This window comes from Arachis duranensis, chromosome 2, assembly GCF_000817695.3.
Source record: "Arachis duranensis cultivar V14167 chromosome 2, aradu.V14167.gnm2.J7QH, whole genome shotgun sequence".
In the NCBI taxonomy this organism is placed as follows: Eukaryota; Viridiplantae; Streptophyta; class Magnoliopsida; order Fabales; family Fabaceae; genus Arachis; species Arachis duranensis.
The window spans coordinates 15,703,588-15,719,930 of NC_029773.3; the positions used below are offsets into that span (position 1 = coordinate 15,703,588).

The 16,343-nt window shown below is 38.5% G+C and overlaps 1 protein-coding gene and 4 pseudogenes across 1 annotated transcript; 2 read left to right on the top strand and 3 right to left on the bottom strand.

Annotated features, from left to right (window-relative positions):
• The window catches only part of LOC110278132 (uncharacterized), an 8,397-nt pseudogene extending 7,625 nt beyond the window's left edge, over nucleotides 1-772 (bottom strand).
• Nucleotides 773-1,234: 462 nt separating this feature from the next.
• On the top strand, nucleotides 1,235-6,125 carry LOC107473574 (uncharacterized; annotated as a pseudogene).
• Nucleotides 2,171-3,652, bottom strand: LOC107473573 (40S ribosomal protein SA-like; annotated as a pseudogene).
• A 1,121-nt stretch (nucleotides 6,126-7,246) lies between the features above and the next one.
• On the top strand, nucleotides 7,247-8,124 carry LOC107473565 (germin-like protein subfamily 1 member 7; annotated as a pseudogene).
• Nucleotides 8,125-8,412: 288 nt separating this feature from the next.
• LOC107473569 (probable UDP-N-acetylglucosamine--peptide N-acetylglucosaminyltransferase SEC) lies at nucleotides 8,413-9,071 on the bottom strand. The gene is made up of 3 exons (XM_021134094.2): nucleotides 8,978-9,071; nucleotides 8,763-8,883; nucleotides 8,413-8,645 (listed from the first exon to the last, which is right to left on the bottom strand). The coding sequence occupies exons 1-3, from the start codon at nucleotides 9,067-9,069 to the stop codon at nucleotides 8,580-8,582; spliced, it is 279 nt and encodes a 92-aa protein (XP_020989753.1). The 5' UTR covers nucleotides 9,070-9,071; the 3' UTR covers nucleotides 8,413-8,579.
• Between the last annotated feature and the right edge of the window lie 7,272 nt (nucleotides 9,072-16,343).

Genomic DNA, 16,343 nt, shown 5'->3' on the forward strand with positions numbered 1-16,343 from the left:
AGAATTGATGGCGGCATTCAAGAGAATCCGGAAGGTCTAACCTTGTCTGTGGTATTCTGAGTAGGATTCAATGATTGAATGACTGTGACGTGCTTCAAACTCCTAGCAGGCGGGGCGTTAGTGACAGACGCAAAAGAATCGATGGATTCTATTCCGGCTTGACCGAGAACCGACAGCTGAATTCCGCTATGCTGTGACAGAGCATATGCAATCGCTTTCACTGAGAGGATGGGAGGTAGCCACTGACAACGGTGAAACCCTTGCTTAAGCTTGCCATGGAAAGGAGTAAGAAGGATTGGATGAAGACAGTAGGAAAGCAGAGAGACGGAAGGGAAGGCATCTTCATGCGCTTATCTGAAGTTCCTACCAATGAATTACATAAGTATCTCTATCTTTACCTTTATGTTTATTTTCGTTCATCACCATATCCATTTGAGTTTGCCTGACTAAGATTTACAAGATGACCATAGCTTGCTTCAATACTAACAATCTCCGTGGGATCGACCCTTACTCGCGTAAGGTTTATTACTTGGACGACCCAGTGCACTTGCTGGTTAGTTGTGTGAAGTTGTGTAATGCCATGGTATTGAGCTACCACGTTTTTGGGGCTCATGACCTGGGATTATGAGAGTTGTGAAAAAGTATTGTTCACAATTTCGCGCACCAACCACCCCGGAGTTGCACCAATTCGCGGACGTTGTTCCTGAGGTGCCATTTCATGCCTACTTTCCAAGAGTTGGAACCCTGCCCCTATTTCGTGGCCGGCTACCATGAATTGGCATGCAAACCCATTTTGTGGGTGACGTGCATGAATTGGGACTGCGTACTTTCTTATTTATTTTAATAAAAAAGCCATTTACTTCACAATAAATTTTTGGGAAGAATAATTTCGTATGGCTTTCTGCGACATAATGAGCAAAATTTTCATCTTATTTGTTCTTCAATACATAACTTGATGCAATTTAGGGTAGTGATATGTTAATAATGTTCCCTGATATTGTGCGGACTAAGTTCTGAGGATAATACTATGATACAGCTTGTTAAAATGATGGCAGAGGTTCAAGTTCAACCTTCACCCTTTGCGTTCAAAATGGCTGTCTCTCCATTTACCAATTCAAAGATTATAAGATCTAAAGGAGACACTGAGGGAATTTAAACAAGTAGAAAAATTGAAGACAAGAGATCTAAATCATTCAAGGCTGAGAAAACAGAGTCACCTCATCATGAAGAGATAATGGATCTACTCAAAAGGATACGGATTTCAATATCAAAGGGTAAATCACAATACAAGGATAAGCCCTCAGCCGAATATGATCAAGATATTCTTGGTGAATCAAAGAAACAAGTGAAAGGTATTGCCTTGGTTATAATGGCAGATCTTCATATATTTTAAGAAAATACCTAAGTTTATTTTATTGTACTTTTGCATATATACTAAGCTTATCTATATTTTTCAATACTAATCAAACTGAAGAACAATCACCAAGAACAAATTTGCCATGCAAAAAGTAGCATGTCGTTGTCAATTAACTGCTCAAACTTCCATTACGAATCCTCTTAAATTGTTGAAACTAAACAAGCTTCCATCGATACGTCAACAAAATTCTAAAACTCAATACCATGACTACAAAATACTAATGTATGTTTCCTAAGGAAATAATCCCGGAAGGAAAATTGCTCAGGAAGCAAAGAAAACATAGAAACAAAATTCCAAACTCGATGCCTAGTCCCAGCCAGTGGGAGCAACACCTCCAGGTGTAGGAACGGATGCCTGTGGAGCTGGAACTGGCTCCCAATCACCTGTAGCTTCGGATACAAAAGAACTTGGGTCAAATAAATTGCCATCACAGTTTTCGACAGAACTATGTTAAGGCGCACAGATTTTCTTGCATATCGAGGGAGAATGATTCAACACAACAACCCAGAATTATTTGACTACAAGATATTAGAAGCAAATATGACAATTATGTTGCATCAAATTTAACAGATCCAGAGTGGAAATAATTATTCTTACTGGCGTCTGGGGCCCAGTTAGCAGGACCAGCTGCAATGGGTTGCTGAGGAACTGGTTCAGTCCAGTCCAGGATTGTTCAGCTGTAACAGCCCCCCATTCCCCATCAGCTGCGGGGAAGTCGGCAATGCCAACATCACCAAAATCTTGAATGGCATATTATGGGGCAGCTGGTAATTCCTCCTTCTCTTGTTGCTTGGCCTCTTCAGGTTCTCTATAGAAGAATAAATCCATCTACACATGAAAAGTTGACAAATTTAGCTAAGGTTCAAAGGAAACCACATAATAAAACTACTATCTTTTGTTAAAATATGAAATTTTTTACACCTGTATGTACATCAAGAAAGATTGTTCTAAATAAGTGCATACAAGATCAGACACTTACAATGCAGACATTGGGAAACACAATAAATCTAAAAGTGCTACAAAATAATAATAGTTCAATCCGTTAAGAGCAAGAATGCCAACATCAACATAGCGCATCGGAGAATCGGTGTCACAGAAGGCAATGGTCGGAATATTTCCAAGAGCACTTTTCTTAATGGGCTGCACATATTTTTTTGAAAAAAAATAGAAAAACAAACCCAAGATGATTTCAATTAATAACAGAATTTCAAACTCCCACAAAAAACATATTGACAGTTAATAGTGAAACAAGTGAATAACATAAGCGGCACCTGATGATCAGTCCTTGGATTAGTCAGAATGAGTAGACGAGGCTCGTTATAGGATGTTTGCATTTGATTGGTAAATGTTCCAGGAGTGTGCCTTTCAGCAACTGTATTCGCACCAGTGTATTGTGCAAACTTAAGGACAGCTCTCTGACCATATGGCCTAGCAGACTGAACAATAATGTCCTGCGGGTTCTCGATAGCAACAATAATCCTAGCAGCAAGTTGGAGCTTCTCCCATGTCTTGCCAAGGTTAATTATGTAAATACCTGGGAACAAGGAATACGAAAAATCAACCAAACATAAAAATGCTTTCATAAGCTCTATCATAAAATTATGATAATAAGCTGTTTTGAACACAAAGGTGGTCATACAAAATACACTTACTCGTATCAAAATCCTTATTAGAAATTAAATTGACTCTTTAAATAGAAAACACGAAACAAATAAAGAAAAATTGACAAACCACACGATTATAACAAATTTATAAAAAGTATATATCAAAAAAGGAACCCTAGATACATGAATAGATAAATGTAAAAAAATCGAATACAAAATTCACAAAAGAGCAAGGAATATATTACAAAAAACAACTACGCACATCTGTGTTGTTTGCATTAGATTTCAAGAACTGAACTACTCACTACAGTTTGAGTAAATATGAAAAAATCCATATCAGAATAAACAATTTGAGACTGAAAAGATATAACATTTTGCAAAATATCCTTCAAACTTGCCATAATAGACACACTCTTCACTAATATTCAGACTAAAAATCCAAAAGGAGAAACGAAAAAGATCACGAAGACTGACCATCATTTCGGCGTTTGAAGACGTAGCGTTCCATCTGGAAGTCGCAATTTTTGGTTTCGAGGTGGAACTCAGCAGCAAGCATCATCTGGATGTCCTGCTCCTTCTATGACAGCTGGCGTGGCGCTGCGGTAGTTGTGACAGCGGCAGAAATGGCCATGGTTGCGGTGCAGATTTGCGCTCTTAAGAGATTTGGAGACAATGGACGCTCCAACTCGTAGCAACCGCAGTATCAAATGAACTAGTTATTTGGAGTGAAGGGTATTTTAAAGTGATCCGTTTCTGTTTTTCTAAACCCTAGTTTTGTTGTGAAATGACACCAATGCCCTCTTCTTCCTCCTCGTAAGCATGTTTATATTGTTCTCTTAATAAAAACCGCTACCCGATATTAAGAAGCTAGAAAGTGTTGGTGGCATCGAGCTCAGAGGTGGTTGGAGTGAATAATTGGTTGCAGTAATTGGGCAAATAAATAAAGGTGTTTGCTATGGTACGATGATAAATTCATACGTATCGATATATTTAAAATACGGACAAGTAATAACAAGCCATGTGAAATTTATTTTCTATATCAGCATTTAATTTTTTCTTTTTTAAATATATATTATATTACCATTTTTACTAATACACTCCTTTAATTAAATTAAAATAAAAATATATTTTTTATATAATTTTATAAAAAGTCTTAAACATCCTTCCTTTATTTGATTAGACAAAAATACCCTTATAAATTAATCAAATTTTAAAATTCAATTAATCCTAATTTTATAGTTTCAAATAATTTAAACAACAAAACAAAAACATATTAAAAAACAAAAAATCAAATTTATTCTTCATCTGAATTGAACATATTAAAAAAACAAAAAAATTAAAATTGTTTTTCGTCTAGGTTTAGAAACCCTCACGCCTCTAAAAATTTTAGTATTCTTCATCTTATTCTCTCCTTTTCCTATCCTCTCTCTGTCTCTCTCTGCTGGATCTCTCTTATCTGTCTCACTGTGCGTCGCACGCAAGATCTCTCCCTTTCTCCTCTCTTGTCTCGCAATTGAAGGTCATTGTCGGCGTTTCAACGTCTCGCGGCCTTCCTGGGCTCCTCATGTTTAAATTATGGCTTAAATTATGTTAACCTCTTTTATTTTACGGATTATATGTACTATAGTTATATTTTGGTGAAGAGGATCCCTTTCTTATGTGCAGATATCTGGCAAGAATGACCCTTCGATCAGCTCTTCCAAGAATAAGTTAAAAACACTCAGCTGGCAAGAACGGCAGAAACTTGAAAGAGATAGAAAGCAGAAAGAAGAGGATGAGCAAACATTAACAAAAGTGGAAGCTCCAATACCACAATCCCACATTGGGTTTAAGCTGCTCAAACAAATGGGTTATACGTCTGGTGCTGCCTTAGCAAAGAGGGTTTGGGTAGGGCTGAGCCAGTCGGGATTGAGATTCGACGATCGCGAGCTGGTATTGGCTTAGATGATCCTCATAAGGAGAAGAGGAAAAAGGAGGAAATCATAGCTGAGAGAAAAAGGAGGAAAGAGGAGGATCTAATGCAAGACTTTGGGTTTGAGACAGAAGTAGCGATGGCAGAGTAAGAGAGTTGTAGCCAATTTCCATAAGGTAAATGTTGCCCTTGATCAATTAGAGAATAGAGAAATCATTGAACTGGAAAAGAATGACGATGATGAAGAAGAGGAAGATGAGGAAGAGGAAGAAATAACAAAAGAGGTGCGTAACTAAAAGGTTATATTTTTTGTTGAACGCACCTTTTAACCATGTTTTGGTATTGATTTATGTTGCATCCCTGAATAACACATGGAAACAGCACAAATGCTTTCTTTTTCTCTTTATCTTAACTGCTCAGGCACACACATTAAGTCAATACACTTCCATTGCTGATTAATTTTCTCCTCGTTATACTCTAAATACTAAGCGATTTAAACAAATATTACTCATTGCACTTTGTCATCATTTTATCCATTTAAGCCGATCCTACCTAGCCATTGCACAAAGCTTACTTGTCGTTGTTGTATTTCTTATACTTTGAAATTCATTCTTGTTGAACTTTGTTAATCTATTCCTGCGTTCGTATTTGGTTGCGACTGTGATAGTGATACATGTAATCGATTTAGGATTTGCAAGAAGTTTTGATGAAACTGAGGGATGACCACAATTATTGCCTCTTTTGTGGATGCAAGGTGAGTAAACAACTCACATAGTTACTTTTTGTATATTTGTTTTGTAGTAATACTAAAAACCAAACTTTGACACTCTTGAAACTCATAATTATCTATAAATTAAATTTTGATTTTTATATGTTTCTTCAGTATGAATCAAAGGATGATCTCTTGACCAACTGCCCTGGAACCAATGAAGATGATCACTAACTTGATAGTTTTTTAGATGAACACCTGACTGTGCTTTGTCATCTCTCTTCTTTTTTGCCAAGCACTCATCCTCTTCTGGGGTCGGGTCCTCTTCGTCACCCAGTCGCCCTTGGTAAGTCCATGCATCATCACTTCCCCTGTTCTCCCTTTCCCAGATTCCCTTCTCCTTGTATTTTGAGATGATGTTGAATTGGTAATCAATTAATTTGTTAGTGATTGAATCTTGAATTTGTTGCTGTGTTGCTGAATAATCACTGAGATTAATTTTTTTTTGCTAAAAATTATCAGAGTTGAATTTGTTACTGATTATCAGGGTTGTTGACTAATTATTTGATCTTGCCTAGATTGTTGAATGATTATTTGATCTTTAAGTTTCCGTATAAGTTTTGGCCAAGTGGATCCGAAAAGGAATTCTTCATATATGCTCACGAGCGACGAGGCTACTACACATTTTGGCAGGTTTTTTTTGTAACTTCCCTCATTCGATGCCAGTTCATGTTTCCATAATGTAATTTAATACTGTGTTCTGTTTTGCTCTCTTTGTTTATGTTTTGTTTCTCATGTCAATGAAACTTGAAGCTATTGTCATCTGATCTACTGATTAGGATTAGGGTAACAAACTTTACAATATGTGTTCTATGTGAAATAGTTTGCATATGAAATACTTTATCCCACATGGTTGAGCACTAGTTGGATCATTTGATGCTGTTGGTTACTTAAAAAATTTTTGAACCTTGTGGCCTTTCAACTTAAGATTCTGGCTCTGCCACTGTTAATAGGACTCTCACCTAATGTTTTCTGGAATGTGCTTATGTTGATAATGCATCTTTGCTTCTCCGGATGAAGGCTTATAATTTGATTTCAATATGAAGCCATGGTGGGTACTGACTTCTTGTTGTAATAGGGCACTGGCCTGGTGGCGTTGGTAGAATGTTAGCAGGGGGTGCTGCTGCTGCGGTCGCTACGTATGGTGCTCACCATTTGACTCATGGTCATTATGGTCATCATCATGGGTTCTTTGGTCATGGAAAGTTTAAGCATGGGAAATTTAAGCATGGCAAATTCAGCAAGCGTTGGAAGCATGGCATGTTCAACCGATGGAAGTGATATTGTGGCCAATATGGTGTATGGTCATGACTCATGAGGGTTGTATTCTGGGATGAATAATGTTTACTATTAGCAACTTAGTTTTTGTTGCAATGCATGCAATGAAATAGTTTATCACAATTTTGTCAATTGTTTTTGTTTTGCCTTTTGTGATTACATGTATGATTCCTGTATATATGTATATAAGAAAGCCATCTTCCTTGATGAGTTTGTATAGAATGGTTCAGCAATTATTAGATGCAACAACGTTAATTTGCAGGCCAATTCAATGACTCCTCCTTTTAAATAGCAAGCTTCCCATTCAACAAATTCATCACAACTAAGCAATTAAATACATAGCATCATTTATAAGAGATCAGCGCTCACAAACACAGAGACAAAAGAAGAAGAAAGAAGAGGGCATCAATAGTAAGGTATACTACGAGGCACAAAATGAAAGCAATCTACTTCCTTGTTGGTTTGTTGACTTTGGCATCCTCTTTTGCATCAGCCTATGATCCCAGTCCACTGCAAGATTTCTGTGTGGCTCTCAATGACACCTAAAATGCTGCTATATATCATTACATACTCAAGTATCAAACTCCTTTCAATATATATGGTTAAGCATCGTTATAATTAATTCTTCTTAATTTCTTATTATGCAGTATTTGTGAATGAAAACATTTGCAAAGATCCTAAAGTTGTAGTAGCTGAAGATTTCTTCAAGCATGTAGATCTTGGGAATGTTGTCAACAAACTTGGCTCAAACGTGACTCCTGTCAGTGTTAACGAACTACCTGGACTTAACACACTCGGCATATCACTTGCTCACCTAGATTTTGCACCTAAGGGTTTAATCCCTCCTCACACTCACCCTTGAGCCACAGAGATTTTGACTGTTGTTGAAGGCACCAACCGTCTTTTTACTAAAGTGCTCAACAAGGGTGATGTGTTTGTGTTTCCAATTGGTCTCATTCATTTCCAACTGAACGTGGGTTATGGCAACGCTGTTGCTATTTCTGGTCTTAGCAGTCAGAATCCAAGTGTTATCACAGTTGCAAATACTGTTTTTGGATCCACTCCACCTATTTCTCCTGAAGTTTTGACTAAAGGTTTTCAAGTGGATAAAAAAGTAATTAACTACCTTGAAAAACAGTTCTGATACGATAATAACTAATTTGATAAAGTGAAGCACCATCATTTCATTCTATTTGTATGATATATTACTTTGGCTCTGGCAATTCATATATGATAATAAATAACAAATTTGTTGTATTTGATTCAACTTTTGGTTCATTTGTGTTTTAGTGAAAAGTAATTAGTCCCCCCTTCTTTCTTTCTTTTTTTTGTATATCTTGTTAATGTTCTAGTTAATTAATCAAGAGCATTGTGAAGCCAAAACACAATAAATTACTCATCCATGATTGCTAGCAAAATAGATATGTTCGTGATTGCTATAACAGAATTACACTCATATTCATCAACATAGCAAGTACAATATCGGTCTACTTTTTCTTAATTTTCTTATATACATTCTCGTCTAACACCTATATCTATCTATCTATCTATCTATCTATCATAAGGATATTCAAGATCATTTTCGGTGACCTTGAAATGTTAGGGATGTTGACCAGAGCAATGTAGATTCCACATTTTAAAATTTCCTCTTTCAAGATTCCTCACCTACAAAATTCAGAACAATGCATCTTATAAACTACATACTATCTAAAACTATCTGTCACAGAAAAGAATTTGATACATTTATAATTTGAGGCAAAGGAGAGGGAGTATTAAACTCACCCAGCGAGCTGTGTCAAATAAAGGGCAAGTCATGCGAACAGACTTAAGCTTATTAGTGAGAGCTTGAAGCTTTGGGCGACTCAAGGCCAGTGATACTGCCCTCTCTTCATACTCTTTCATGCTACATGGTTGGTTTCACACACAACAGTTAGTTAGTTATAAACAGAAAGGTAACAATAACTGTCCATATCAGTAATCAAGAAAATATCTCTCACCTGGGAACGATCATCTCCTCCCCAAGTCCAGTAACAAGACAGAGTGATCCGGTAACTCGAGTAGCCATTTTCTCCAGAGGTAGAGTGATCATAGGCAAACTCGCCCATAATATATCTATTCCTGTTGTGTGTGCATTGCATAAAGGCCTAAAATAATGCAATAAGAGTATTAAAACAAAGGAATCCGTAAGCAAATAATAGAAAACAATCTAGTACATCAAAGAGAGGACAAGAAGTAGACATGAAATTACATGTCAATAAATAAGTCTGCTAAAGCACTTCGCCTGATATGTTCATTATTCATTGCAACATCTGTGGAAATAATTTGGTCTGGTTGTAACCCTTGTGCAGCACCATCTGAAAGAAGGCCAATGCCCAGCGCTCATTTTGGAGCGATAATAAAAAACATAACAGACACCACTAATCACAAAATATCATGAAGAGTAATATCATTACAGAAATACACTAGAAGGAATGGAAGTATGGTTTCTCATAAAACACAATGGTGTTTCTTGAACAATGCACCCAGAAAAGTCAAGTGGGATAAGGCTTAGTTGTTGACAAGGTATGAAAAGAAAATAACTATATAACTAAATATGTGAGAATACTTTTTTTATTAGAAAAAAAATATAATCTAAACAGCCAATAAGCAGCATCCTGCTATTACCATGTACTAAATATCTCAGGATCCATCTTGTATAGTTGATTGAAGCATGCAAATACAAATTTATCTTCAGGCAGCCCATAGTCTGATCGTTTGTGCTGACATTTTGGATTCAATTTCTACTTTCTTATTTGCCCTGCTATAATGATCGTTTTTGTCAATATCTTCAGGCTAATTTGTGCCGGTAAATTGCATTTTCATATTATAAAAAGTTGCAAAAGGCTGCAATTGTTACTCAGTGTGGCTGGAGGAGAAGGGTTGCAAAGGCCTCTGTATCATCTCTTGAGTTTGCTCCCTCAAGGTTTCTGGATGAGGAAGATCGATATGATGTAGTTCTATGCCAAGTTAAGTACTTAACAGAGTTTTGAGCAGGTTCTGAGAAGATATTTGGAAAGGGGGGATTAGATATCAAATTTCATGCGCAGATTTAAACAAAAAGGAATGAATATCTAAATTACAAAAAACTAGATGTGGCATATTCCTTTTCTAAATATCATTTGCAATGGAAGACTTCCAACAATAAATAGATGTCATAATGTAATTTGCATTGCTCCTAGTTCTACAGGCGGTAAATTTGTAGTCATGAAAAACCTTGAAAGACTAAGAAGACCGATTCAATCCAACAAGGTTAGCCATGTCTAAAAAACATGAAAGATCAACAGGAAAAAAATAACAAAGAAATTTACCTTCTGGAACTTGAGTAGGGTCATCCCCGCAAGAGAAACATGCTTTTCAAGAAAGACGATGCCACATAACTAAGAGTATAAAAGAGTATAAAAGAACTAAATTTCAATCACCAAAAGAGTATAAATTTATACGTAGTCAAATAGAGACATTAAATAATCCGGCAAACAAATACCAACACAAACGTAAACAAAATATAATGTCGTATGTCACTAGAGGGTTCATATGCCCACAAGAAAATAATAACACAAAAATAATAAAAAATATCCTATGTTGTAAATCTAATCTTGTGGAAATTCATAATCATCACGATGGTGATTATCATACAGCTTATTATCATGAAGCATTAAACAAATTCATCATGAACAAATAACCTCAGGAAATCGAAAACCAAAATCATGAAGCAGCAAACAAATTCATCATGAACAAATAACCTCAGAAAATTAAAAATCAAAATCACAAACAAATAAATCATAAAATCAAGCACAGAAAATCAGAAGGCAGCAAGGAGGAATAACCGAATAAGTGAATAACAGAGTATTACCGGCGGCGAGTAACAGCGACGAAAGAGGAGGCGAGCTCGGCGACGACACAACAGGAGGCGAGCTCGGCGACGACGCAACAGGAGGCGAGTTCAGCGACGAAACAGGACGCGGTGGTGGTTGTCGTGGTCAACGCCGTTGCTGCTGTGGCTGCGGGATGCAGTGGCGATGGCGGTAGGCTGCTCGATTAGTGGTGGTGGGCTGGCTATGCGACTGCTAAGAGGGGAGAGCCAGTTGCTGTGGTCTGTGGGTGTTGAACTGCTGATTCCTCTTCTCTTCTGGCTTCTGGAGTTCTGGGTGATTTCTGTGAACATCAGGGATTTAGGGCTTCGTTTACGTTAGTTTAGCCATTTTTTTTTAAAATTGGAATTTTTACTTTCAAAACAAAAACCGCTAAAAAATCAAAAGGTTCTCCCGGTTTATCGGTTAACTATCGGTTCGACCAGTTTTTTGTCAGACGATTTCTGACTTTACTTGGACCGGCTAGATGATCGATTTCTGGTTAATTCGGTTGAACCGATCAGTTCGGTTCAATTTTAAGAACCATGATAATTACACATTAGCCTTAATTGCCTAAATATAAAAGAAAAAAACGAAGGAAAAGATTAGTGCTTAATATTACCTTTATATTAAAATGATCATCTTCAAAACAAGCTATCATCCAACTTGCAACCCACACACCCGCGTCACTCCTACTTATCGAGGAAGCTATATTAGAGTATTATATAATTGCATAAATTTCATATCAATAACTACTAATTATATGATCTTATGATCCAGCTTCGAGGGTTGGAAGGCCTTCTGGCTCTTCAAATTCAAACTGTGAAGAAATCAGATTTGGAGTGGTCTCAAAGTCATAGAATGAACGATCTTCCAATACCTCATCCAAATAAATGGCTTGTTTATGTCTATGTTAGAGTTTGCTTTTTTAGTCATATATGTAGATAATTAACAAAAAAAAGGAAAATATAGTTACTAATTTCAAGGCTGTCCTCTTTCGCTTGAACTGTTTCTCAATGGGTAATGGGTCTAGCAAAATGATTTGTCTTTTAACATGATTGGTGCACAAAATTATGATCATCAATGGCGCCATCAACATGGAATGCACAATTGCAATCTCAACTCTTTATCACAACTTCGCACTACTAACCAGCAAGTGTACTAGGTCGTCCAAGTAATAAACCTTACGCGAGTAAGGGTCGATCCCACAGAGATTGTTGGTATGAAGCAAGCTATGATCACCTTGTAAATCTTAGTCAGGCAGATTCAAATGGTTATAGATGATGAATAAAACATAAAGATAAAGATAGAGATAGTTATGCAATTCATTGGTGAGAACTTCAGATAAGCGTATGAAGATGTTTTGTCCCTTCCGTCTCTCTGCTTTCCTACTGTCTTCATCCAATCCTTCTTACTCCTTTCCATGGCAAGATGTATGTTGGGCATCACCGTTGTCAATGGCTACAGTCCCGTCCTCTCAGTGGAAATGTTCAATGCACCCTGTCCCGGCACGGCTATCCAGCTGTCGGTTCTCGATCATGTCGAAATAGAATCCAGTGATTCTTTTGCGTCTATCACTAACGCCCCACAATCGCGAGTTTGAAGCTCGTCACAGTCATTCAATCATTGAATCCTACTCAGAATACCACAGACAAGGTTTAGACCTTCCGGATTCTCTTGAATGCTACCATCAATTCTAGCTTATACCACGAAGATTCCGGTTAAAGAACCCAAGAGATATCCACCCAATCTAAGGTAGAACGGAGGTGATTGACGGTCACACGTTCATAGGTGAGAATGATGATGAGTGTCACGGATCATCATATTCATCAAGTTGAAGAACAAGTGATATCTTAGAACAAGAACAAGCCGAATTGAATAGAAGAACAATAGTAATTGCATTAATACTCGAGGTACAGCAGAGCTCCACACCTTAATCTATGGTGTGTAGAAACTCCACCGTTGAAAATACATAAGAACAAGGTCTAGGCATGGCCATGAGGCCAGCCTCCCAAAGAGGGTTCAATCATACAAGCATGATCAAAAGATGAAAATACAATAGTAAAAGGTTCTATTTATAGGGAACTAATAGCTTAAGAATTACAAAGATGAGTAAAAGACATAAAAATCCACTTCCGGGCCCACTTGGTGTGTGCTTGGGCCGAGAACTGAAGCATTTTCGTGTAGAGACTTCTCTTGGAGTTAAACGCCAACTTTTGTGCCAGTTTGGGCGTTTAACTCCCACTTTGGTGCCAGTTCCGGCGTTTAACGCTGGGAATTCTGATGGTGACTTTGAACGCCGGTTTGGGCCATCAAATCTTGGGCAAAGTATGGACTATCATATATTGCTGGAAAGCTCAGAATGTCTACTTTCCAACGCCGTTGAGAGCGCGCCAATTGGGCTTTTGTAGCTCCAGAAAATCTACTTTGAGTGCAGGGAGGCCAGAATCCAATAGCATCTGCAGTCCTTTTCAGTCTCTGAATCAGATTTTTGCTCAGGTCCCTCAATTTCAGCCAGAAAATACCTGAAATCACAGAAAAACACACAAACTCATAGTAAAGTCCAGAAAAGTGAATTTTAACTAAAAACTAATAAAAAATATACTAAAAACTAACTAAATCCTACTAGAAACATACTAAAAACAATGCCAAAAAGCGTACAAATTATCCGCTCATCAATGATCAATCACTACGAGGTACCAGTGTTCATGACCTTCGTCAGTAGTTTCAGATACAGGGATAAAGACCTAATCAAGATACATGATGGCCCGGTCTAGAGTAACTTTAGACCGGTTGCTAGTGGGAATGATTGAGCGTTGGATAAACTCCAACCATCCCCTAGCCACGGGCTTGAGGTCATGCCTTCTTAGTTGAACCGGCTTCCCTCTTGAATCTCTCTTCCATTGGGCGCCCTCTTCACAAATGACTGTGAGGACTTGCATTTCCCCCAAACCATTGTAAGCCAATTCTTTGGGTCCGGGTTCACACTTTGATCATGGTTCTTGGTGATCCATGCATTGACATAGAACTCTTGAACCATTAAGATTCCGACTTGTTGAATGGGGTTGGTAAGAACTTCCCAACCTCTTCTTCTAATCTCATGTCGGATCTCCGGATATTCACTCTTTTTGAGTTTGAAAGGGACCTCGGGGATCACCTTCTTCAAGGCCACAACTTCATAGAAGTGGTCTTGATGCACCCTTGAGATGAATCTCTCCATCTCCCATGACTCGGAGGTGAAAGCTTTTGCCTTCCCTTTCCTCTTTCTAGAGGTTTCTCCGGCCTTGGATGCCATAAATGGTTATGGAAAAACAAAAAGCAATGCTTTTACCACACCAAACTTAAAAGGTTTGCTCGTCCTCGAGCAAAAGAAGAAAGAAGAGAGTAGAAGAAGAAGAAAATGGAGGAGATGGGGGAGGCTTTATGGTCGGCCAAAAAGGGAGAAGTAGTGTTTAGGTTGTGTGAAAATGAAGGAGTGAAGATGGGTTTATATAGGGTGAGGAGAAGGATGGGGTTCGGCTATGGGAGGGAAAGTGGTTTGAATTTGAATGGTGAGGTAGGTGGGGTTTTATGAAGGATGGATGTGAGTGGTGAAGAGAAAGACGGGATTTGATAGGTGATGGGATTTGAGGTGATTGGTGAATGGGTGAAGAAGAGAGAGGGTGGTGAGGTAGGTGGGGATCCTGTGGGGCCACAGATCCTGAGGTGTCAAGGAAAAGTCATCCCTGCACCAAGTGGCGTGCAAAAATGCCCTTCATGCCAATTCTGGCGTTAAACGCCAGGCTGGTGCCCATTTCTGGCGTTTAACGCCAAGTTCTTGCCCTTTTCTGGCGTTTAACGCCAGTCTGGTGCCCCTTTCTGGCGTTAAACGCCCAGAATGGTGCCAGACTGGGCGTTAAACGCCCATTTGCTGCCCTTACTGGCGTTTAAATGCCAGCAGGTTCTTCCTCCAAGGTGTGCTGTTTTTCTTCCTGTTTTTCATTCTATTTTTGCTTTTTCAATTGATTTTGTGACTTCTCATGATCATCAACCTACAGAAAACATAAAATAACAAAGTAAAATAGATAAAATATAACATTGGGTTGCCTCCCAACAAGCGCTTCTTTAATTTCAGTAGCTTGACAGTGGGCTCTCATGGAGCCTCACAGATGCTCAGAGCAATGTTGGAACCTCCCAACACCAAACTTAGAGTTTGAATGTGGGGGTTCAATACCAAACTTAGAATTTGGTTGTGGCCTCCCAACACCAAACTTAGAGTTTGACTGTGGGGGCTCTGTTTGGCTCTGTTTTGAGAGAAGCTCTTCATGCTTCCTCTCCATGGTGACAGAGGGATATCCTTGAGCCTTAAACACAAAGGATTCTTCATTCACTTGAATGATCAATTCTCCTCTGTCCACATCAATCACAGCCTTTGCTGTGGCTAGGAAGGGTCTGCCAAGGATGATAGATTCATCCATGCTCCTCCCAGTCTCTAGGACTATGAAATCAGCAGGGATGTAATGGTCTTCAATCTTAACCAGAACATCCTCTACAAGTCCATAAACTTGTTTTCTTGAATTGTCTGCCATCTCTAGTGAGATTCTTGCAGCTTGTACCTCAAAGATCCCTAGCTTCTCCATTACAGAGAGAGGCATGAGGTTTATACTTGATCCTAAGTCACACAGAGCCTTCTTGAAGGTCATGGTGCCTATGGTACAATGTATTGAGAACTTCCCAGGATCTTGTCTCTTTTGAGGTAATTTCTGCCTATACAAGTCATCCAGTTCTTTGGTGAGCAAAGGAGGTTCATTCTCCCAAGTTTCATTACCAAATAACCTGTCATTTAGCTTCATGATTGCTCCAAGGTACTTAGCAACTTGCTCTTCAGTGACATCTTCGTCCTCTTTAGAGGAAGAATACTCATCAGAGCTCATGAATGGCAGAAGTAAATCCAATGGAATCTCTATGGTCTCATTTTGAGCCTCAGATTCCCATGGTTCCTCATTAGGGAACTCATTGGAGGCCAGTGGACGTCCATTGAGGTCTTCCTCAGCGGCGTTCACTGCCTCTTCCTCCTCTCCAAATTTGGCCATGTTAATGGCCTTGCACTCTCCTTTTGGATTTTCTTCTGTATTGCTTGGAAGAGTACTAGGAAGGAGTTCAGTAATTTTCTTGCTCAGCTGTCCCACTTGTGCCTCCAAGTTTCTAATGGAGGATATTGTTTCAGTCATGAAACTTTGAGTGGTTTTGATTAGATCAGAGACCATAGTTGCTAAGTCAAAGTGGCTCTGCTTAGAATTCTCTGTCTGTTGCTGAGAAGATGATGGAAAAGGCTTGCCGTTGCTAAACCTGTTTCTTCCACCATTACTATTGTTGAAACCTTGTTGAGGTCTCTGTTGATCCTTCCATGAGAGATTTGGATGATTTCTCCATGAAGAATTAGGTGTTTCTATAGGGTTCTCCCATGTAATTCACCTCTTCCATTGAAGGGTTCTCA